The 23,053-nt window shown below is 40.6% G+C and overlaps 2 protein-coding genes across 5 annotated transcripts in view; both read right to left on the minus strand.

The window, feature by feature from the left end:
* Positions 1-940: 940 nt before the first annotated feature.
* On the minus strand, positions 941-2,849 carry pet100 (PET100 cytochrome c oxidase chaperone). The gene is made up of 4 exons (XM_067429012.1): positions 2,695-2,849; positions 2,410-2,496; positions 2,288-2,320; positions 941-1,333 (listed from the first exon to the last, which is right to left on the minus strand). Exons 1-4 carry the CDS (start codon positions 2,719-2,721, stop codon positions 1,244-1,246), a joined length of 237 nt encoding a protein of 78 aa, XP_067285113.1. The 5' UTR covers positions 2,722-2,849; the 3' UTR covers positions 941-1,243.
* A 1,540-nt stretch (positions 2,850-4,389) lies between these two features.
* The window catches only part of brd4 (bromodomain containing 4), an 89,467-nt gene continuing 70,803 nt past the window's right edge, over positions 4,390-23,053 (minus strand). For 2 of the 4 annotated variants that reach the window (XM_067421654.1, XM_067421633.1), the window contains 18 exons: positions 19,135-19,504; positions 16,300-16,437; positions 16,073-16,208; positions 15,061-15,443; positions 14,596-14,964; positions 14,378-14,506; positions 13,041-13,262; positions 12,631-12,857; positions 12,096-12,475; positions 11,166-11,276; positions 10,668-11,054; positions 9,008-9,736; positions 8,573-8,667; positions 8,319-8,475; positions 7,820-7,956; positions 7,507-7,712; positions 7,156-7,417; positions 4,390-6,829 (listed from right to left, as the gene is read on the minus strand). In XM_067421654.1, coding sequence (XP_067277755.1) covers positions 6,761-6,829; positions 7,156-7,417; positions 7,507-7,712; positions 7,820-7,956; positions 8,319-8,475; positions 8,573-8,667; positions 9,008-9,736; positions 10,668-11,054; positions 11,166-11,276; positions 12,096-12,475; positions 12,631-12,857; positions 13,041-13,262; positions 14,378-14,506; positions 14,596-14,964; positions 15,061-15,443; positions 16,073-16,208; positions 16,300-16,437; positions 19,135-19,374 — 4,377 coding nt within the window. In that variant the 5' untranslated portion in view covers positions 19,375-19,504 and the 3' untranslated portion in view covers positions 4,390-6,760. The remainder of the gene's footprint in view (positions 6,830-7,155; positions 7,418-7,506; positions 7,713-7,819; positions 7,957-8,318; positions 8,476-8,572; positions 8,668-9,007; positions 9,737-10,667; positions 11,055-11,165; positions 11,277-12,095; positions 12,476-12,630; positions 12,858-13,040; positions 13,263-14,377; positions 14,507-14,595; positions 14,965-15,060; positions 15,444-16,072; positions 16,209-16,299; positions 16,438-19,134; positions 19,505-23,053) is intronic. The other 2 variants (XM_067421639.1, XM_067421646.1) reach the window with 2 other exon arrangements.

The raw sequence follows: 23,053 nt of genomic DNA on the forward strand, positions 1-23,053 counted from the left end.
TACAAGGACATCAGAGTCTGAATGATTTTTCTGGTAATCAGCATTAACGTTATGCCACAAGTGCTGTAGAGTGAGATGAAGCTTTAAAACCAACTTATTCTGTTTTAAGGGTTAGTTCAACCAAAAATGAAAATTCTGTCATTAATTACTTACCCTCATGTCGTTCGACGCCCGTAAGACCTCCGTTCATCTTCTGAACACAAATGAAGATATTTCTGTTGAAATCCGATGGCTCAGAAAGGCCTTCATTGACACCAATGTCATTTCCTCTCTCAAGACCCATAAAGGCACTAAAGACGTCGTTACAAAGCCCATCTCACTACATTTCTACAATGATTTTATAATTGTATATATTGTATATTTATAATTTAGCGTAGGTGATTAGTTTTTGTGCGCAAAATAAATAAATAATGACTTATATTAGTGATGGGGGGACCGAATTCAAATCAGTTTCTAACGGTTATGAATCAGCGGATTGATTCATGATTCGGATCGCGTGTCAAACCGCCAAACTGCTGAAATCACGTGACATTGGCTGTCCGAATCATGAATCAATACGCTGATTCGTAACCGTTCTAAACACTGTTTTGAAATCAGCCCATCACTATATAAGTCGTTATTATTATTTTTTTTACGCACAAAAACCATTCTCGCCTGTCTCTTCGTAAAATTATTGTATAATCACTGTTGTGAGATGGGCTTTGTAACGACGTCTTTAGTGCCTGTAAGTGCATTAATTATTGTTATTTCTCATTGGTTAGCAATGGTCACGGGGGCACAGGTGATCACTTCCGTTTTTCTTCATTATTTCCTGGTCTTGTTTGGGATGGTTGGAAGGGGCGAGTTGCGGTAGCCAACATTCTGTTGACCGTATTGTAGTTTTAATCCAAATAAAGACCAGATGTATAATTGAATCAAAAATATGACACAGCAGGCTAAATGAAAAAAGAAATTCCTTTATTAATTTTCAATTGGGGAAAAAAACAACAGTAAAAACAAAAAGAAGTCTTCTTATTTATTGATTAAGAAAGTAAAGGTACACACAAAGCCAAAACACTCAGTATTTGCTAAAGACTTGCATATTTACAAAAAATATATACATTTTCCCACCCGTTTATTCACATTAAAGTTTTAATTATGGTCTGACAATTTGGGATAAGCATTACAGTGTTTCCTTGTCACACATGAAGGCTTGAGCCCAAAGGTGCATTATGACACAACAGTATGTGATGTTGTTTTATTGTCATTCCTCAGACTCCATGGCCATCTGTTTCAGCATCTTCTGCTCTCTCCGGTTTCTCATGCGCACTTTGAAATCCTCCAGTTCTTGCCTCTGTTGAGGAATGAGAAACGGCACATGTAAAGAGCATGTGGCAGTGCATCTTAGTTATCATACAGTTGCGGTCGGAATTATTGGCACCCCTGGTAAATATGATCAAATATGGCTGTAAAAATAAATATTTTCACAAAAATCTAACCTATCATTGAGGTAAAACAAACTTAAGTGTGTGTGTATGTGTTGGGGGGGTTATTTCCTCCATTTAACACCATTATAAAGCTTGGAAGAGCCAGAACATATTTTAATTTTAACCCTGATTGTAATCTTCAGAAAAAAAGAATGTCATATTCACCTAGGATGACTTGGGGGTGAGTAAAATCATGGGGGCATTTTTTAATTTTGGGGTGAACCATCGCTTTAAAAAACCATGTACATTGCATGGCCATATTCCAGGATGACAACGTCATGATTCATCAGGCATGAAGAATCATTTTCACCTCTGAGTCCAGACCTTAAATTCATTAAGTCTTTAAGATTTGCTGGAGGAGACTTTACAGAGTGCTGGAATCTTGCATTGTCGATACAAGATCTTGATTACCTCACCTCTTGATGGAAATAAATACTGTGGTGTTCACAATGCATCTTGACATTGTCATCCTGGAATATGGCCATGATGTGTCTTCTTACATGTAATTTTAAGAGATAAAAAAAGCTACACACTCCATCAATGAGGGTTAGAAGAACTGTTGCCAACAATATAACATGCTAGAAACATAATAATTACTGCAAAAAATATCCAATCAGTCCATCTTAAGTATTTGGCCATTTAAATCCAGACAGCAACTTTTTTTTTTGGCCGGCCAGTGTGTATGACTTCAGAATTATTCTAATGGGATGTTGCTGTGACTAGTAAAGTTATTATCTAACGTACCCAAATATCTAGTCTAACCTAAGCATTGCAACAACCAAAGTGAAAGCTGTTTGATTACAGTAGAAGGAAATACTTACATGCATTTTCTCATCAGGTGGGAAAATCTCCCTCTGTATAATACAATATATAATATTAATATTTACTTATTATATGAATAATACTATAATAACAGACTTAGAATTTTAGGGCAATTATAAACCTTTCGCTTCACGATGTATTCCTCAAAATACTCTGCTTGGTTCGACACCCAAAACATCGCCACTGGAAACGAAAGATACACCATCATCTGTAGAAAAATATATATATTCACTTGTTGTATCTGTTATTCACATAGGCAGACGGTGATATTTAGTTAAAAGGAACGTTTAAAGCTTCTGCGCGTTTAAAAAAAAAATTATAATAATCTCCCCATAGTTGGTTTAGTTTGTGTATGTTTATTTAAAAAGACCGGGATGCTTACAAGCTCAAACGTAATCAAACTTACCCTAAAAACCTCTATTTTAACCCCCATGTCCTACAGCTTGACAGTCACGCATTCAGGCACTTCCTGTTTTTAAGATGTCAAAATAAAGGTCCTTGCTAAACACGCACAGTCACTGCTACAGTTTCACGCACAATGGAAATACTTCTCTGGAGAGGTGTGTATTTTTGTGTACGTGGACTTACAAAAAAATCTCGGGATGTTCAGTTAAAAAAATGTTGGTAAAAATAAAATAAAATAATCCTCTTCCAACAGACTAGCTCTTACGTAAGCCAGCTGCAGGCTTATGAAAGCGCATGCAATCGTTGACCGGATGCAGGTACATCAACATGATGATGTAAGCATGCAGTAAATTTACATCAGATACACTGTACTACAGTTGCTCTATAAAACAACAAGACCCTACGCAAGACCCGTAGGCTATTCGTCTCTACTTAACCACATCTAATGACATTTAAAAGGAAATGAAATAGTTATACTAAAAATTAAAATGCTATCATTTACTCACCCATGTTATTTCAAAGCTGTATGACTTTCTATTGTGGACCACCCAAGGTCTTAAAATACACAGCTCTGGAAAAAATTAAGAAAATTAAGGGAAAAATCAATGTTAAGTGGTCTCTTAATTTTTTCCAGAGCTGTATGTGACCACGGACCACAAAACCATATTCATACATAATCTGAAAACTGAATAGATAAGCTTTCCATTTATGTTTGGTTTGTAAGGATAGGCCAAGATACAATATTTGGCCAAGATACTATTTGAATATCTGGAATCTGAGGCTGCAAACAAATTCGAAACATTGAGAAAATCCCTTTTAAAGTTGTCCAGATGAAGTCCCCTCCCTAGCAATACATATTACTACTATTAATACATTTGTATATATTTACAGTAAGGAATTTACAAAATATCTTCATATTTTCTTAATATCCTAATGACTTATAGACCCATACTGGCTATTGCCAGAAATACTTCCTTACGACTTTTGTGGTCCAGTCACATTTGAGGCAGAATTACATTTTTCAGTCATTTATTTTATAGAACACTGTGTGCAACATAAGTGAATGAATAAATGAATGTACTACTGTACACCCGAAGTGCTTTACACTCATGACAAGGGTCTCTCCTTAACCACCACCAGTGTACAGCATCCACTTGGATGATGCAATGGCAGCCACACTGCGCTCAACACACACCAGCGATAGGTGGAGAGGAGAGAGGGTGATAGAACCAATTCAGTAAATGGGGATTATTAGGAGGCCATGATTGGTAAGGGACAATGGAGGGAATTTGGCCAGGACACCGGGGTTACACCCCTACTCTTTTTTAGTGCCAAGGGAATTATTAATGACCACAGAGATTCAGTATCTCGGTTTAACGTCACATCCAAAGGATGGTGAATAAAGTTCTAATATTCCACAGTATTCTCATTTTGTTTTACCTTTTTAAAGCTACTATTGAACTCTTAATTTTTAAAAACAAACTTTCTCTTGATGTTCAGGTAAAAAATGACCCAACATTCTCTTGTGAGCTTCAATAAGATGTTGAGCAGTACAACAAACGTTGCACATGAAGGCTCATATTTCTTTGTATTGTTTTCATTGAGTCACCCGCTCGACTCAAGTTGGAGAGTGAAAACATTACAGATGCATTGTGTGTAGAGCTGAACTGTGATGAATTACAATAAGGAGACAGACTCATTTTTGTTTCATTTTAATTTTCTATAAAAGAGATGAGTTTATTTCATGATCATAACAGATTGAACCATTGACCTCGATAGCCCACGCACATACCAAACAGTAATCGAGGAAAATGTTAAACAAACCCAAAAGAAAAAAACAAAACAAAAGAAAATAACAAAATACCTGAATAAAGCAAACTCTCTGCTGAGCTGCAGGTCAGCACATTCTCCGGAGAATACGAATCTATGGCACATAATGTCCAACTGTTACCATGGAAAAGAAAATACATTTAAAGGCTTGAAGGAATGAAGTGTTGCTCTTTTAACTTGTACAGACCAAATTAACCAAAGAAAAAGAAAAAATAGATATTTATATAAGTGGACTTCATGAGGAAGAAAAAAAAAAGTTTGCAAAGCAATATCATTTAAATGAAGTGTCGTTGTGATTTAAACCTCTGGGTTAGAGCACCCTCCCCAGCCACATGACGTACATATCCAAACATCCAGACACACACACACACACACACGCGCACACACACACACACACACAAACAATGATGATCGGACATGTCCTCATAGCAGTTTCGAGAAAATGAAAAACTAGTTGTTCGGTGTATACTTAAGAAGTCCAGCTAAAACTAGATTTAAACCTGAATATTGTAAATGGGTAAAATATAAAATGTTTACGTTCCTTTTTTTGTCTTTTAAACACAAGCTCTCGCACCTAAATCCCCAATTTTCCCCTCCCCGTCCAACCGTGCCCCCTCCCTCGCCCTCCCAGAACGTAATATATGCCAACTAGAATCGCAATACAATACAGGCACTGGAGAAAACACTATAAGAGAAAACTCAGAGGACCTGCCAAGGTCTCGAATTGTGCCCCCCGCCCCCCTTGCTGAGTCAAATAACAGAATTAGAACACATATCCACTATAATCGAACAAGAACAATGATAAATCAGAACGGTTTGATTTTTTTGTAACTTTTTTTCTTTCAAACTTTCTGCAATTATATCTAGCACAGCATACAGAGTTCTCTCTGTGCAGCTGTAATAAAATGATCTGTGAAAAGAAAAGAGGAGTCATGCAGTAACCAGCTGAGAGCTCCGTCGCGTTGGCCTGGTGTTCGCGTGACGCTCTCCGACGCGACAGCACGAACGTCTACCAGTTGCACAGAGTTGCATGTTTTCCTTCTGTATGTATAATACACTTAAAATAGTATTCTTTAAATTATATTCAAACTAAACGATACTCAGAAACCGCCCCACATGGGTCAACGCTCCGGCCCGTGGCGAGAATCCTCGCCAGGCTAACATGAAAACCATGAGCAATGAAAGTATATCTTCCATGATTCTGTCCTCAATTAACACTTGTCAGAATAATGCATATATTAGGGTTTATTTTCTACAAGGCTACCTAAACTTTTAATGACGAGTGGGGAGAACAAGAAAATATATTTATATATTTAGAAAGACATGTTAAGTGAAGCGTTTCGAGTCTCGGCTATCAGCATAAAAGGATATGGGTGTTTGGCATAGACATCAGAGGGTAAGGTGTTGGTAAGAGTGTTAAAAATATTTTAAAAAACAAAAACAAAACAAAAAAAGAGAGAGAAAGAAAGAAAGAAAAACAAAAATACAACCAACCAATCAACCAAAACAGTAATTAAGAAAATACCTTTTTACAGTAGATCCTACATAATGAAAAATCTGCACATGATAACAGTGTGAAACACACCATGTTTAGTCATTTATCACAGCCCCTGGTGAATATTGTTTGTGTTTTCGTGTTTACGAGTCAGAGGTGTAAGGCGAGCTGTACTTCCTCTCCTGAGGAAGGTCATCTAAGTGCCCCCGATCCCATCCTGCCATTTGCCTGTGTGTTTTCGCGTAAAAGGGGGGGAAGGATATAGCGAAAACGAAACGATGGGAGTGAAACCAAATCAAACAGGAAACAAAGACGTATTCCATTCCCCCACAGACATCTGGCAGTCGATGGATGCCGTAACTAGAGAATCAGTATATGTTATTGTCGTTCACATATTCCTCCGGCGATCACATTGTCCATTGCTCCCATATTCTGAATTAAGAGTCACACACACAAGTCCTCTCTTTCCCGCCGTGGTCACAATGGCAAATCCAGGAGGAATGCCGGAGAGGTGGTGCCGTCCCAGTGTGAGGGTCCCTCTTTCTGCCAAGGCAAAAGGAGAGCTACAGCCTCCCTCCCTTCTATCTCAGGGCCTCAGCTTATCCATCCCTAGTTCAGCCTCTTCAGTGTTTCTTTGTGGTCAGATGGGGTCTTTTTCCCTTACTGCTTTTTTGAGTTCATTCTGTCTGTCTAGAGGAATCCATGAGCTTTTGTTTCGCAGTTTATCTTTTCCTCTCGCACTTCAGAACAAGTTCTCCTCAAAGATAGCCATCAAATCGCTTTGGAAATTCATGTCAATAGTAGCTGCCATCTGCAGAGATGGAGAAAAGCAAAATGAAAAGTGGGCACATGTAACATTTACAATTCTCTCAACACTTTGGGTGTTGTAATCTCAAATGATATCCATATTTGAATGGAAAACCAATTAAAGAGATACGGGACAAGGCGTAATTACACATTTGCCTTTATTACTAGCATACTACTCCAGCTTAACTGCTACTGCCTATCCTGAGCGGCAATACCACTCAAATGTTTAGGGACAACCTTTTTGTCACAGATATACATTCTAGTAAAATCTTGCAGATCCTAAACTTTTGAACGGTAATGCGTTACAAGGGAGATGCAGCTATAACTCACCGCCTCTCTCCTCCTCCTCTCCTGTTCCCGGCGACGTGCAAGCGCCCTCTGCTGGTCAAGTGCACTCTGGGAGGCGGCAGGGGAGTGGGGCGGGGCTTGGGAAGGTTGAGGGGCCGTGGGTGGCTGGGCTGGGTTCTGGGCTTGGGGCTGAGTTTGGTGCTGCTGCTGCGGCGGCGGCTGAACCTGCTGTTGCTCCGTCCGCCTGCGGGGCTCCTCCTGGGGCCTTCGAGACGTCTCAATGGAGTCCTCCTCATCTCGTCCCCTTCAGAGAGCAAGACAATGTTAGGAAACTGCTAAAAATGACCGTTGATTAAAATGGACTCGTTAGATTAAGACTGTCTCCTCTCTTACCGAAGTTTCTCTTGTTCCCTGCGCTGACGGTCTTTCTCAGCTTGCTCGGCTTGGGCTTTCAAGGCCTTCTCTCGCTCTTCCTTCTCTCGGGCCACACGTCGAAACTGTTCGAAGCTGTCGCTGGAGGACTTCAGGGCAGACGAGGGAGTGGAGGTGGATTTCTGTGCCAGGCTCGCCCAGGAACCCATGTTCTTTAGTTTCACATCCTGGTGTCACAAAATGATACATTATGAGGCGTGAAGAAAACAACATACTAGAAATGCTACAGTTGTATTTATGAAAAAAATAAAACAAAGTTGTCCCTTCCACCCACCTGTACCTTTTTGGGTGCCACAGGTGTCTTGGACTCCCCTTTGAATTTCTCTTTGTCCTGCATGGAAGGAGGTGGACCGCTCTGCTCAGAGGAGCGGATGACAGGACGGGAACTTTCAAGTGGTTTCATATCTGCTCCTAAAACGAGTTGATAAACAGTTAGTTCCGCTCCGCAAGATTGTCAATATTTAGTATAACTGCACTGGGATGTTTCTGTTTCAATTGGTTTGTGGCGTTCTTCCAGAGTATGTGAGCCGTGGGTAATGGAGGCAAAGAGAAGTGATTTTGCATGGGGTTTCTGTCTGTGCAATGCTTGCAAATAATTGTATAAATAAAAAAAATAAAAAAAACTACCTCTAGGGTCACAATTTATTGTTTATAAAAATAAATAAAAAAATCATTATCAAACAAGATTGATGCAATACTGAATTTCAGCATTACAGCACAGTGTGCTTAAAATAAACAATTGCATGCTTTGAAAACTTGACTGTTTTACTCACTCTGTTGGCTGTGACCTTGCATTATGGGTTTGCTCTCAGGGTGTTTGTGAGGCTCTTGTCTCATGGCTGGACTGAAGGGCTCACCGCGCATCACAGGTGACGGGGGCAGCTTCTCCTCTTTCATGCCAGCCAAAGCTGAAGGACCTCGCTGCGTTTCCTGTAGAAAATCAAAGCATTAGTTACACCCCACCAAACATCTATAAAACCTCAAACTATTCATCACAAATATATATATATATATATTGACCACTGACCTTTTTGGCCTGAGGAGGGGACTGGTGGACTAAAGCATACTGAGAGATTTGAGGGGAATGCATCATGAGCGGAGAGGAGTTATCTCGCATGTGTGCTGTCAAAATATAGACACAATTAAAACATGTACTTGCAGTGCTGTCTAATACAAATAAAAAAAATACCTTTTTGAACTTTGGAGGCGTGTGTGCTAAAGTGTCAGGGAAGCTATATATATAGTTATATAATGGTTATACTGTGCAGCTTTTTAAATTAGTTTAGGCAAATTCAACTTTACAAAAACAAACTAAAAACATCACAAACTGTAACAATCATTCAATACACACAAAAACGAAAACAACAATAAATTGTTGCTGGAAAAGTTACTCCATTAAGAATCTAAAAATATATATTTCAGTATTTTTTAACAGCTATTTTTTGTAGGGCTGTTGTGTTACCTGAGTTGTAAGGGTCAGACTTGTGTTGACGTGGAGAGTGATGTTGTGTTGCCTGTTGCTGGATGATCTGCTGTGCTTTCGTGGAGGACATGGAGACCTTGTGTTGACTAGACTGCGTTTGTGTGGTCTGCACCGGGCCTTGAGAGAAGCTCAGCTGTGAGTGCGGCATGTGTCTGGCCTGATGCTGCGAGAGCTGTGGGGAGGGTTGGTGCGACGCCGGCGGCTGGGCTTGAGTCTGAATGGGGAGCTGCGGTGGGGGCAGGGAGGTCTGCGGGCCCAGCTGAGACTGAACCTGCACTGACTGCAACAGAGATGGCTGGCCTGGCTGCTGCTGCCTACTCTGCAGAGACTGCATTAATGATGTCGGTGGCTGCTGCTGCTGCAGACGGTTTGGCTGCAGGTGCTGCAGGTACATGGGCAGGGGCATGGAGGGAACGGGCTCCTCGTCGTCCTCTAGCAGCATCTGTGGGGGCTGGGAGGAGAGCAGGCCCTGGGGGGTGAGCGTAGGAGGGGAGAGCGGCCGCTGGCGGATTTGCTGTGGAGGATGCAGGAGGTGAGGAGGGAGGTGGTGCTGGGGCGGAGGGGGTTGCTGGGGCTGGAGCTGCTGCGGCAGGGTCTGCTGGGGTTGCTGCTGCTGCTGGGGCGTGCTTTGCTGCGGAGGTTTAGGAGGTAGTGGGGCTGCCCTATTACTGGGTCGTGAAGGCTGCTGGGGCATTGCGTTGTGCAGGGCTGAAAACCAATGACACAGAAAGAGGAAGACCAAAAAAAAACAGTGTGAGGAAGGCGTCAATATAGATGACCAGAACATATCTAACATTTAACATGCAGCCTGCAGAGCACCATTTGAGATGTGGGTAGTTTGACAACATGACGTGTAGTCTGGCAATAGTAGTCTAACCAACAGTACAATTGCTTAAAATGACAATAGATGTTTCAATTTTTTTCACCATTTTCCAGAACACAGGTGTTTTTTAACATCTGGGGCCAGACTGATGTTAAAAATCTGCATCATCAGACTGGCGGTTCAAATCCGTTTTTTGCAAATCTGTTTCAAGCTAAATTCATATGTGCTTTGAAATCCTATTCAAATCGCATTTCTGGAAATCCGCTTCAGTCTAACTGCTCTCTGATAGGATTTTGCGTGTTTTTTGTGACTTTCTCATGCCATGTAAAACGTAAAAGCCAGTCTTTATAGACAAACGTGCTGAAAGCTGCTTCAGAAACAAGGTTGTGTTGCTGCAAAGTGCCAGTCGAGCAGAAAATGACAATTTATCGGGGACATGTTTTGAAACCGACGGAAACAACAACACAGAATAAAGCCACACACATCAGCCTCACACGGTTCTGCAGTTGCCTCAAAAGACGCAGCAGCCCTGTGTGTGGCAGCTGCACAATATCATGTTGTAAATAAGACCCTTATATTGCGGTTGTTGCGGTTTTGTCTTATTCCTACCAACCCATCAATTTAAGGGGAACTAAAATATAATTTTTTTTTGATTTACCAGTATTTTACACTATTTTCTAAATGTAATAAAAGGTGACTTGTACACACTAATGTGACTAATCAGTTTTCCTTTCTCTCAACGTAACTTTAATCTGGTACATTTGTAAAAATACGCTACATCAAATCAGATATAATAAACAGGAAGTTTCCACTCACCTGGGGATGGGAGGATGGGGTGCTGGTTCAGGAAAGGGTGGGTCTCAGGCGACACTGGGCCTCCTGGAGGGTGAGCGTTAAGGTGAGGTGGCGCAGGGGACGACGAGTCATTGGCGTGGTGGGGAAGGTGCATGAGGGGCGGGCCAAAATGGGCCAGAGGGTCAAAGGGGTTTTCCAGGAGCTGCGAGGGCTCCAGAGCTGTGACGGGAGGAGGCATGTAAGTGGCGGGAGAGGGATGGTGCTGCTGTTTCAGCTGAACGCTGGGCTGCAGAGCAGGGGTCTGGGGTTGATGGGGAACCTGTGGCTGAGGCATGCCCGGAACCACTGCCTGGTGATGAGCTTTCTTTCCTTCACCCCTCCCTCTCTTCTTCGGCTTAGAAGCCATCCCTGAGTTTGTGAAGAGGAGATTCTTTATGCAAAGCAGCTTTTTGGATCAGTAAACATAGCAAATGCATTCGAAATTCAGCTGGTCAGACGTTCTCAAGCTTCAGGACTCACCTGTCTCCGAGTCTTCACTTTCTGAGGAGCTGGACTCGCTGCTGCTGCCCGAATCAGATGATGAGCCTTTTGCCTTTGGAGCACTCACTGCCTCCATGGACTTCTCTGGAACTGAAGGAAGTTAAACCATGAACAACGACCCATACGAATTTGAATATCATGTGATGCAACATGGACAGCATTAAATACAAGTGTAAACCTTTTTACACCTTTATTCAATGTTTTGTTAGAGTGCGAAAGACACAATGTTTACATGCACTAAATGTGTTCGCTGCCTAAATCTGTTTGATTTACATATTAATTTACATGTGCATACATTTTGGAACCAGATTATAATCAGGCATTTACATGCTTCATTTTTTCCTACTGTTCAGATTATTTCAAGTCTACACTAGCCTTTACAATTCGATCAAAATTTTATTTAGAAATATGTGTTTGCATAAATACCTTTCAAACCGATTGAACAATAAATTCAATGACTAAAAGATTATTTGGGTGCATGTAAACTTAGCTTATGTGTTGCAATTATTCAGAACATCATCTGTGGTGTTGAGGAACTCAATATGGACATAACATTTGAAAGATGAATGCTAATGTGTCCCAGACTACATTCTGGGACAGGGGTGTCCAATTCTGCTCCTGGAGGGCCACCTTCCAGCAGTTTACCTCTATCCCTAATTCTGGACTTCAATGAGGTCTGTTGGAGCTTAATTTGAGGGCAGGATTGAAAACCCCTGTTCTAGGACCAGCTACTTATGCAAAATGTAATCGTGCCAAAACAAGGTTGTTGTTTTTTTCCTAGGTAGGTACAGCCGATCATCTGATCCAATGGAGTATATGTGGTTGGACCATGATTGACCAATATTAATAAGTAAATACAAGGCCTCATTGTTAAAGAAAGTTTGTAAAGTGATGCTCTAGATCACTCACCGGCAGGCTTCTTCTTCTTGCGAAGACATGATGACACGTATCTCTCCAGCTCCCGCAGCGTAGAAGGCTTCAACGTCTCAAAGTCGATCTCTATCTCGTCCGGGTTGGAGTTCTTGAGCGAGGGCTCACGGGACTGGATTATGTGGACCACACGGCCCAGCTTGTCTCCGGGGAGCTTGTTAATGTCCAGACTCAGTTGTCTCTTCTCTTCATAGGACATGGGCTTACACTTCTCTCCAGCAGCCATGCTTGCCATTGCGGCACCTCCAGTCAGACCCAGATCCTCCTCAGAATCTAAGCCTGCCACAGGCTGCAGGGTTGGTGGGGCAGCGCCTGGGGGAGCCATGGAGCGATTGCCCTTCCCACCTCCCTCCTTTTTGCTGTAGAGCACAAGATGAGAAGAACATCTAATTTTCCATAACACTACAGTTAAAAAGTAGGGAGCAAAATTCTAAGGCTCACCAAATATTTTATTTATAATTTTGGATACTTTCTTGCCTAAAATTGGTTTGCATAATCAAATGTCTTAGCCCACCTCAGCTTCTTGGGCTTCTTCGGAGGAGGATCCTTGTTCTTAGGCTTTCCTTGAGCTAAGACCTTGAGGGCAGGAGGCGGCTCCAGGATCTCCTCCAGTGTAGGCATGACTGCTGCTTTTCTTTTGTGCTTGTCTTTCTTTTTCTCCTTCTTCTCCTTCTCTTTCTTCTTTGGTTTGCTGGCCGGAGGCTGGGACAAGGCAGCCAGCTGCTCATGAACCGCTTTCAGCTGAGCCACAAAGGAGAAGATACAAAATAGGAAGATTACAGTCACTCATTTGAGAGTATCAAATCTTTGTAAAGTATTTATTTATTTTTTTACACTTCCACAACTTCTTTAGTGGCCAATCTCCTGGCTAGCTCTTCCTTAGGGACATGCTGGCAAAAATGTAGTAGTAAAGATCTAACTCACCTGCTCCTGAAGCTCTGCTAGTCTCTGGGCTCTCTCTTCTTCAGAGTCATCCGTGGAGGAGTCAGATTCAGATGAGGAATCACTGGAGCTGTCTGAGGATGAGGCTGTGCCCATGGGCGGCTGTGTCTTTACAGGAGCTGGGTGGAGCACTGGTGCAGGAGCGGGTGCCAGCATTTCCTCTGGCTCATCAGGCATTTTAGCAAAACGCATCTCAAACACATCCTACAAAAAGAAAGAACCTTTTGAGGATCTAGTACAAGACTCTCAGAAACGTCCACTTGAGTTTAAATTCTATCACTTATCTAACGAGACGAGATTGGGTTCATGAAAACGAGACGAGACGAAATTAGGAAATTCATCTTGCAATGAATGTCATTACAGTTCTACTTTCTGAGTATGAATTATCATGCAGTAAAAAACAACAAGCACCGCAAAGGTTTTGCCAAGAACTCAACTGACTGGCTTCTTTCCTATATAATAATCTTCAGACCTAAGAACTGCACATGAGTTTCTTTTGACCTCCTAACTGAACTTCCCACAAACTGAACATAGATATTAAATGCAACCAAAAACCGTATACAAAATACTGAATATTCAAAGTGCAAATAGAGACCAAGCTAAGAGATGGTTACAACTAGATAGCTTTCATACTGGGAGATGATCACATGCCCTAGGTAGCTTCTTTAAAACAGCGGTAACATTGCGTTTGAATGAGCGCTCCAGTTTACTTTCACGATCGTGTATTTTCTGAATAAGGAGCGGTGGTGCCTAACGTGCATTTTAAAATATAAGAATTTTCTGACGCTTCTTTTGTGCAACGACTCCTCCACCATGGTACAGTGAGTCTTGTCACGTGATCAGTGCTGCGTGCCATGTATGGCTCGAACAGCTTTATTTGGATGAGCCGATGGAATTGAAGCAACTGTTATCCACCTGAATTAAATTGTTTTTATTTCTATAAAAAGCAAAACTACATTTAAGGCATAATGTAAACGTAGCATTGGCATATTCCATCCTAACTTCAACCTCACACTCGCTCATGACGAGACAGCTTTTCACCTCTACGAGAAATCTCTTCACAGTTTAGTCCCACAAGATCTCGTCACACTCTTAAATTCTAACAACATACAGTTTCTATACTGAACACCTGAATTTTCCTATTAAAAAAGTGGAACATTTCTCAACCACTTCCACACTTCACTTGTAGAGATGACTTTTGACATGGTCTACTGTGAGTAAAAAGTTGACTAGCTGACTAGACGTCTGACTAAAAAACAAAACAAACAGCATTTGTTATGCAAGCCCTAATGTACAGTCTTTTGCAGATGTACACATACCTGCAGTTTGCGTGCCATAGCCACCACTTCATGGTCTGGAGGGTTGTACTTGTAGCAGTTGGAGAACATTAACCGCACATCTGCTGCAAACTCCTGAGCATCTCTGTACTGTCTGGTTTCCAACTTGTCCTGCACAACCAATGAGAAAACTGAACTAATAAGCATTGAGTGCAAACAAGGCTCATCCTTCGACTAAGATCCAGCAACTGTATTTTCACCTTAATAGTGCTGAGGTCCATGGGATGTTTGATGATGTCATGGTAATCGTGCAGCCCTAATGCATCCACATCCACTGGCTTGTAGAAGGGCCAAGCGTATGCGGCATGCTTCTTAGCGTACATGTCCTTTACGATGCCCAAGCAGTAGCGTAACTGTTCTTGTTGCTTAGGGCTGTGGGTCCCAGTAGCGACTGTCCCATGGTGCTGGGAGTCTGGTGCCTCCTTTTTGGGTAGTTTGCTTGGTCGTGTACTATCCCGGCGTGGCAGAGTCTTCCCTGACTTAGACTCGGCAGGAGAAGACTCACTCAGCTGGTCATTTGCCGTGGGTGTCGTGGTGTCTGCTTTCCTTTTCTGACTTTTTCTCTGCTGCTGATGAAAAATGTACATTTAAGCGCGCGAGGAGAGAAAGACGCAAATTTATAAACAAAGACCGACACTATGTTTGAATGTTACAGGCCAACTTACTTTGGGAGGCATAGGTATGGGGCTTTGTAGAATAGAAGCAGTGCTCTGCTGCATGTGCACGGGCGGCAGGGCAGTCTGGGTCGGGGGAGGCACAGCAGTCATGATGGGGGCCGGTGGGTTGCAGTCAGTGGGGCCCAAAGAAAAAGGTTGCCCTAATTGAGGCGTAAGAGGAGGGAGTGAAGGGAGCGAAGGAAGCGAAGGGAGCGAAGGGAGAGGAGGGGGCACTCGAGGGGGCAAGGCTTGCATGGCAGATTGGGGAGGTAAAGTAGGCGGACCCTGTGGTGGTCCTCTTGTTTGTGGCCCAGGGGCAAGATTGGAAAGGCCACGTGTTTGAGGGATTGTGGGTGAAGACTCAAGGCCAGGCCCAATCTTCATGTTTATGTCTAATAATACAAAGAAAGAGAAAACAAAAGAATTAAGGCCCGCTCACACTGAGAACAATGACTATATTAGCGCCCACACCAGCTGGCGACATTCTTTTTTATTTTAGGTGCACGCTGCAGTTGTCATCTGCCTCCTTAAATGCTTGAGATCTTAAAGCAGAATAGAGTTTGATTGGCTATCAATGTTTTGATTGTTCATCAGCTGGAAAACAACAAAAAAAAAACATTCTGAAAGTGATTCCAAAGATATTGTTTCTCTGTGCCATTATCATTACGGTTAAAGTATGGACTGGTATTCTTTTTTATTTAGAACAATTTCGAATCGATTTATATTCATTGCTATTTTTCTCATGAATAGGCCTTTAAAATGATAATTTGAGTCCTGTAAAACTAGCATTTCTGTTTTAGTTATCACAATACACAGGATAAAAGGACCTGACAGAAGTCCATAGCAAAAAAGCAGAGACATTCATTTTCAATTAAAGGCTGGAGGTCTGAGGTATATCATTAGAGATACAAAGTTAAATGCAAAGGTGCAGAGACATTAAGACATTGAAGTCCAAAAGACCTGGCCCGTAAAAGAGCAGCTGTGTCAGTGGCCCTCAAGTAAGAGAGTAAGACATTTATACCTGGATCCCTCCTGCCCCGGCCACGACCCTTGCCGGATGAGGTCGACATCTCTATCTCCTGCTGGGGCATCTCTGAAATCTTGTGGAGGAACACTTTCTCCAGTGCTTCTGCCATTAAGACTATGTCATCCCCAGGCTGCAGGGGGCGACACATACCATTAACCACATGCCCCATCACACCACTTCAATCCACTGTGAATGACGGTAGTAAAAGTGTGAACCAGTACCTTATTGTAAATGTAGCAGTTAGTAAACATGGTGTTGAAGTCTTGAATACATTCTTGGGCATTGACGTAGAAACTGTTCTCTAGGCGTTTCTTGATTGTTCCCATGTCCATAGGATTTTTGATTATCTTGTAATAGTCCTAGAGAGAGAGGTTACAAAAGGTTAGCATGTCACCACAATCCATACCTTTCATCATCCTAATGGCCTTGTGTTATAATAACAGCAAGCAGCTTTGAGACTTTCCACGGCGAACATTTTTGACAGTAAGTACATTTACATGCATTTTAGAAGTTTGAATTCAAAGGAACTAATGCTTTAAAAAAAAAAAGTATTTCACATAAACACGTTAATCCAAAAGAAATACAGTGCCTGAGGGATCGAGTGCTTATTTAAAACCTTTCAGTGATACTGTTATTTATCATATGTATTCGATTACTGTATTTTTGCTATATATCTTTATATCTATATATATGGCTTAAATCTTTAAGCCACATATATATATATGGCTTAAAGATTTTATGTACAAGATTATATATTTCATATAAAAGATCCATATATGTTTTATAATTGTATTGTCTTTCTGAATTAAAGTGACTGTTGTTCGTATTAAAATAAACATGGATTGACATGACAATTTTACCATAAACGCATATAATTATTTAAAACTCAAATTGTGTTAGACAGTCAATGCATGGCTTTTTGCCCAGGGTAAAGCAAGGAAAACTACACTTTACCACACAATTAGATAAAATAATGTATCGCTGTAGTGGCTCAGTTAAAGCTGCTTGTGAACCGATCATCTCTTTCTTCTAGTTAATTTATAGTATCAGACATGAATGGACATCAAAAGGAACGTTGTTTAAACCACAGAAAGATGAATGTATACACCGTTATTCAAATTTAACCACAAATTTAACAAATCTACAAACTCTCTTGCTGCTTTGTCGGACAAAAATGGCAGATTATGACAGGTCAGATTGTATGTCTAGCAAACTCCAGGTGAAAGGTGAATTGTAGTTTTTTTTTTTTTTTTTTAATGTTTGTGGTTTTTACATAAATGTTCAAATGTTTTGCCACTTGCTAGATCAACATGAATTGAATATGTTGTTTGAATTTAGTGCTTTATAACATTAATATGTATATAAAATATTGTATAACTGTACTGTGTACAAAGAATCAAAATGCTCTAAAAACATGTTCAGTAAAAATAATGAATACATTTTGTGTTAGCCTGTGATGCTTCTATACCATATACGTACTGCATACACGGTTTTTGTGAACCTGCCTTTTGGACAATAACAACCAATATATCATATCAGTATATCAATATACCAGTATCAATCATTCAAGTACGAATTGTGTCATGTAGGCAGACAGATTAACCCTACAAAGCTGTATACTATTTTATAAAGTAATGTAAACACGTTTATATTTTGTGCTAATTATTTATATGCATTTTATGCAAGTAGTCCTCTATACTGCTAAAAAGATCTCACTGATTTATATTACAAGCAGATTTTTATCTTTCTTTGCCATAGAAATAAGCTTCTTTTTTTTTTTTTGAAATGTGATCGATTCGATATTGATTGTCAAAAGCGACAAAACAATTTTTCTGTATTTCCACAAACATTAAAAAATAAAATCTGATTAACGCACATCTTATTAATACTAGTCTTATCCACTAGACGTCATCTTCTGATTTACCTTGCGCAACGTTACATGTCTTTCCTTTAGTGCTTAACATGGCGGAAGAAGGTACACCCTTCAATGTGAGAAGGTCTGGACAGTTAAAGGAACTGTCCCTGTCCCGATCGGACCATGGCCACAAAAGATTATTATTTGCACGTTTTTAAGTCTTGCTATTTAAACATTTGAGATGCAAAAGCAAACTTAATTCAGTACTCTTATTTATTATTTTGCGCACACATCCAAAGCGTCCACAAAAAGGCGCACTTCTCAGTCCGTGTGCGAATACTAAATTGAGTTCTTTCATGTCTTGTGCTTGAATAAACAAAAACAGATGTCAAAATGCCTGTCATAGCAACAAATATATCCTGGAAAACATTATATCCATGCATTATGTCTTAAAACTGACAGCAGCCTAATATTCCTGCTGCATTACGGGTTTTTAATGTTAATCAAACAACAAAAAGAAAAAACAAACATGTTTAATAAGGCTTAAAAAGTTTAATAAGGATTAATCAATATTTAATTTGTACAGGCTATGCAGTGTTATTTCACATTTGATTTCTTTACTCAATTTCTGTTTCTGAAAACTGGTGTTAGATCCACCTGAAAAGCACTAATGATTTAATTAAAATCTTGGATCTATGTTTTTATTTTTACTATTGTTTTTGTTTTGGTTACTAATTTTTCTACTTAAATAATCTTGCCATTCAGACAATTCGTTTGCATGTGATCTTGTTTTGGGATGGTCAAGTGCCTGATGCTCCTAATGAGATACAAAATAAATAACTCAAATGCAAACTTTTTTAAAACTTCAATAAATTATAGATTTTTTTCTGACTTTACAGCGTAAAGACTGTAGCGTTACTCTCCAAAAACCAACAGTAGCTTGATTAAAACTGCTTGATGATGTAAACTGCTGCAGTGTATTTGTGAGCAGGTTATGTAGCAACATAACCAGAGGAAATGTGGGGTGGTTCAGGGAGTAAATCACAGATGACCTGCAGCAGAATGACAACTAGCACCGTTTCAGTGGCAAAAGAATTGCAAAAGAATTGGCAAAAGAATAAACATCAGTGCCGGTACAATGTCTGAAAGGACTTGCTCATCACAGACATGACAGGACTGTAAATGGACATGGATCACTCACAGGCAGATTTAGCTTAACGGCGTCAACAGGAGAGTGGAAAGGCCAAGCGAACTGATGCTTCCAAAGAGTCTTCAGCACCACCTTCAGCAGGTACTGCAGCTGGTTGGTCTGGCGCTTGGGCCGGGTAGGGTTGGCGATTTCTGGGGGGTTGGGGTTGAAGAGGGAAGGGGCCTGGGACGAGGGCTGCCCCTGACTGCTGCTGCTCCCCGACATCTGCACTGCGTCCAGGCCGTCTCCCATAATGGCGGGGTGGAGCGCGGGCAGAGGGACGGGAGGGGGTGGGGCAGGACACCACTCGTTCAGTCTCGAGCCAGGCGCGGGCTCCACAGGGAGAGCACCGCTAATTCCATTGCACTCCTCGCTGGGCTCTCTGTGAAGGAAGCAAATCACAGTCATTAGTTCTTTAATTTACATCTATGCCATCTGCAGCAGATCCATCACTGTAATCATCACTATCATCCCAATTATACTTAACTATCCGCACACATCCTCTCTGCCCCCCTCCAAAACAGCATTATTCAAATGGTTCATGTTTGCTTAAGTAATTGCCCATGGATTCCCTAATTATCCCGATGTGGTCTGAATCATTAGCATCTTCCAAAGGACTCATATTGGGTTTTAAAGCAGGACACTGCTGTCAGCATGCTGTACAATGTCCAAGTAGGCTCTGTCTTTCCAGCTGTGGCACAGGCATTAGTGTATATGATACAAATTACTGTAATCTGCAGGAATAACAGAAATATGCAACCTTTTAGTTGGCCAGTGAGTAACGTAAAATAGACTATAATCTGTACAATGAAATGACTAATTTCAGACTTTCACTAATGCGCTGAAAAAGCAGCATGTAACCAGTAGGAGCTTGAATAAGTCATACATTTCATCATCAAGCTTTTCAATGTCCATAAATGAAGACTATAGTAAGTGATGAAAGGTTTATTCAAGCACGTCAATGTTTTGAGTGTTGCTTAGTTTTTTTTTTTTTACAGCTTTTTTACATGGAATTACTGCCTTTTTGATCCAGTTTATTGAAGTCACAATAAAACAGAAGTATCAATCTGTTCTAGTGAAATTAATTATTGGGGTAAAAAACGTAGGGTGGGGATGTGCTTCTTTGCATAGGTTGTTGACTGGACGGAGCCAAATCTGAATGAGAGCTTGCAGTCGATTGTAAGAAAGGGACAGATTTTAAGTGGAGGAAGTGATTGGAAAACTTCAATATGTCACCAGAAAGAGGTCTGTCATTTCACAGGAAGAATAAGCTATGAGAGTGATTAAAAATTATGACGTTCATAAAGAGCAATAACATGCATTTATAAAATAGATAGGGTGAATGTTTATTTTAGGCATGTACCAGAATTTCAGCAGCCATTGACATTTTTGTTTTTTTGACATTTTTGGCTGACAGAGAAAAAAGGCTAAAAATATTATGCGCCACCCTGCCCCACAGTGTCAACTTTGAAGCGACTCTGGCTGAGCAGGTAAGTCTGTACTGGCACCCAGTTTGCTCTGCTCAGTCACTCACAACCCAAGCGAACGCTCCATGTACCACTCACGCTCACTGGAAAAGCAAAGTCTGCTCAAATAACATGCCAGCATGAAACTTCTCTGTAGTAGACTTGATTTGTTTGCAATAGTTCTACTGTGCTGTGTGTTGGGCAACGCTGGTATAATGATGTTACCCTTACATTCACTGACTCACTCCTTGCCATCAGTTCACATGCTCTGATAATAGCTTTGTGGGACTACACATTTTGATAATTGGTCAAAAAATTAAATGTTAAATTTCATTAGCTCTGTTTCCACTGCAGGAACTAGGAACTTTGGGGTAACTCTGTCTTTTTCAACCTCAGGAACTAGGGTTAAAATGAATTTCCGGGTAAATTTTCCCTCTCCAAACGGCCCTGCTCGCGAGGTAGTACTTTTTCAAAGTTCAGAAACTTTCAAGGGTGGGACTTGGGCACTGAACATGCTGATTGGTTGAGCTCACACAGCATTTTATTTCAACCAGCTTTTTTAAGTCTTTTGCGAGGTTCGTTCTGCATTCAGTAAATATAAGTCTTGCTCTTTCTGTCTAAAGCCCTATTCGGACGCTAATTGTTTCTCATGTAGATGGCCATAAAAATTAGGGCTGGGACAACGCGTCGATGTCATCGATGACGTCGACGCAAAAAATACGTTGACGCAAAATATGCGCGTCGATTCGTCGGACCCAAAATAAAGATGGTGGCGCCGGAGAGTAGTAGCAACCATAGATATACATAATAAAGTATATTATGTAATTAAGTCTATTATTTATTATGTATATCTATGGTAGCAACACGAGTGGCTCCTCAGACTTTCAGAAGTGCAAGGCTTGCGGGTTGGCGCGCGGCGCGCACGGAGCAAGCGCTCTTATACACAGGTGCGCATGCACGCGTTTTGTTGTCACGGCTACATAAACAAATTTCTGCACACAGGAAGACAGATGTTTAAATTAAGTTACGGTACCGACATCCAGTTATGGTGTCTGCCTTTGTTTTACTGTCTATTAAAGTCTGCCGCGTTTAAGTTACGGTGTAGCCTGTGTACTGTCATAGCCTACATGTTTTCATAATGCAGAATATTCACTCAGCACGCTGTCAGGCAGTTTGGGGCTGCCCACTGCACGAGTGTGTGCACTCGAATGCCGTGACAGCGTGCGCTCACGCATACAATCAGTAGTAACAGTTCGCAATTATATCCATATATCCTTGCTTTTCTTGTAAACCCGATAAAATCCATGGCAATGAATGTCATCGGGGATGTTTAATCCACAAGCATTCTGAGAATTATTCCTACTTGTCGTTCACATCAATCTAAAAGTTGTCCTTTTAGGCTATAGGCGATTTTCATTCAAAGATGTAAAAGTAATTGCTATGTAGCCTATTGTATCATTTTTTTGCTAGATAAAAACATTAAAAACATATTGCAATAAATAATTTCTCTGTTTAGCGTATGAATGGGCAATCCGATCCAGTCAGTGCTGTCATTAGAGTGTGATAGCCAAACTTAACCCTTGATTAACCAGCGGCACTATTTGCTATTTATCTTATTACAATCACATGCATTTTTACATGATTTGTTATTTGTTCTATTTTTTATATCTTTGCATTATATATGCAAATGTTTACTCATTAGAAATAATCTTGTTCATATAATTCAGTGTCACCTATCAACCTGTAAGTTTTGCTGCACAGCAATGATACTCTTTACAAGACGTATTGTGTCCTTAATAATGGCATCAGAATGCAGCCAAAGCACATGATGGTAATAAGAAGATGGCTATAATTAATTGTAAATCATCCAAAATAAATGCCATGATCATTACATTTTATACAGGTGTTACTATATTGATTTTGTAAAAGGTGATCAGCAACCAAATATTGATAATATGGAAGTTACTGCCTTTTGCCTTGGCATGACTCCACATTTTCTGCAGACAATACAAAGGCAGAGTGCAGTAACTTCAAAATAGGGTGTGTGTGTGTGTATTTTGTTATGATTTTATTGAATGCATTGTTCTTGTATAGTCTTTTGCTTTGGAATTTTAAGAGCAATAAACATATATTGCAATGTTAAGGAATTAGTTTTTCTCATTCAGATAATTAAATCAACATAAATAATATAAATTGCTATTAGGCAATTAATGGGGAGATAATCGGTAATCGAATCAAAGCGTAACCGAATCGGACAGGAAAAATTAATCGTTAGATTAATCGATGCATCGAAAAATAATCGCTAGATTAATCGTTTAAAAAATAATCGTTTATCCCAGCCCTAATAAAAATACATTTGCATGTCACCTCAGTGATAAGATTTGTGATAGTGATTTATTCCCGGTGGAGGAGCGAGTTGTGTGATTCTTCGCACCTGGAACGGCTGCTCACGTGGTCAAATGAAT

The sequence above is a fragment of the Pseudorasbora parva genome, chromosome 2 (assembly GCF_024679245.1).
Source record: "Pseudorasbora parva isolate DD20220531a chromosome 2, ASM2467924v1, whole genome shotgun sequence".
Taxonomy (NCBI): Eukaryota; Metazoa; Chordata; class Actinopteri; order Cypriniformes; family Gobionidae; genus Pseudorasbora; species Pseudorasbora parva.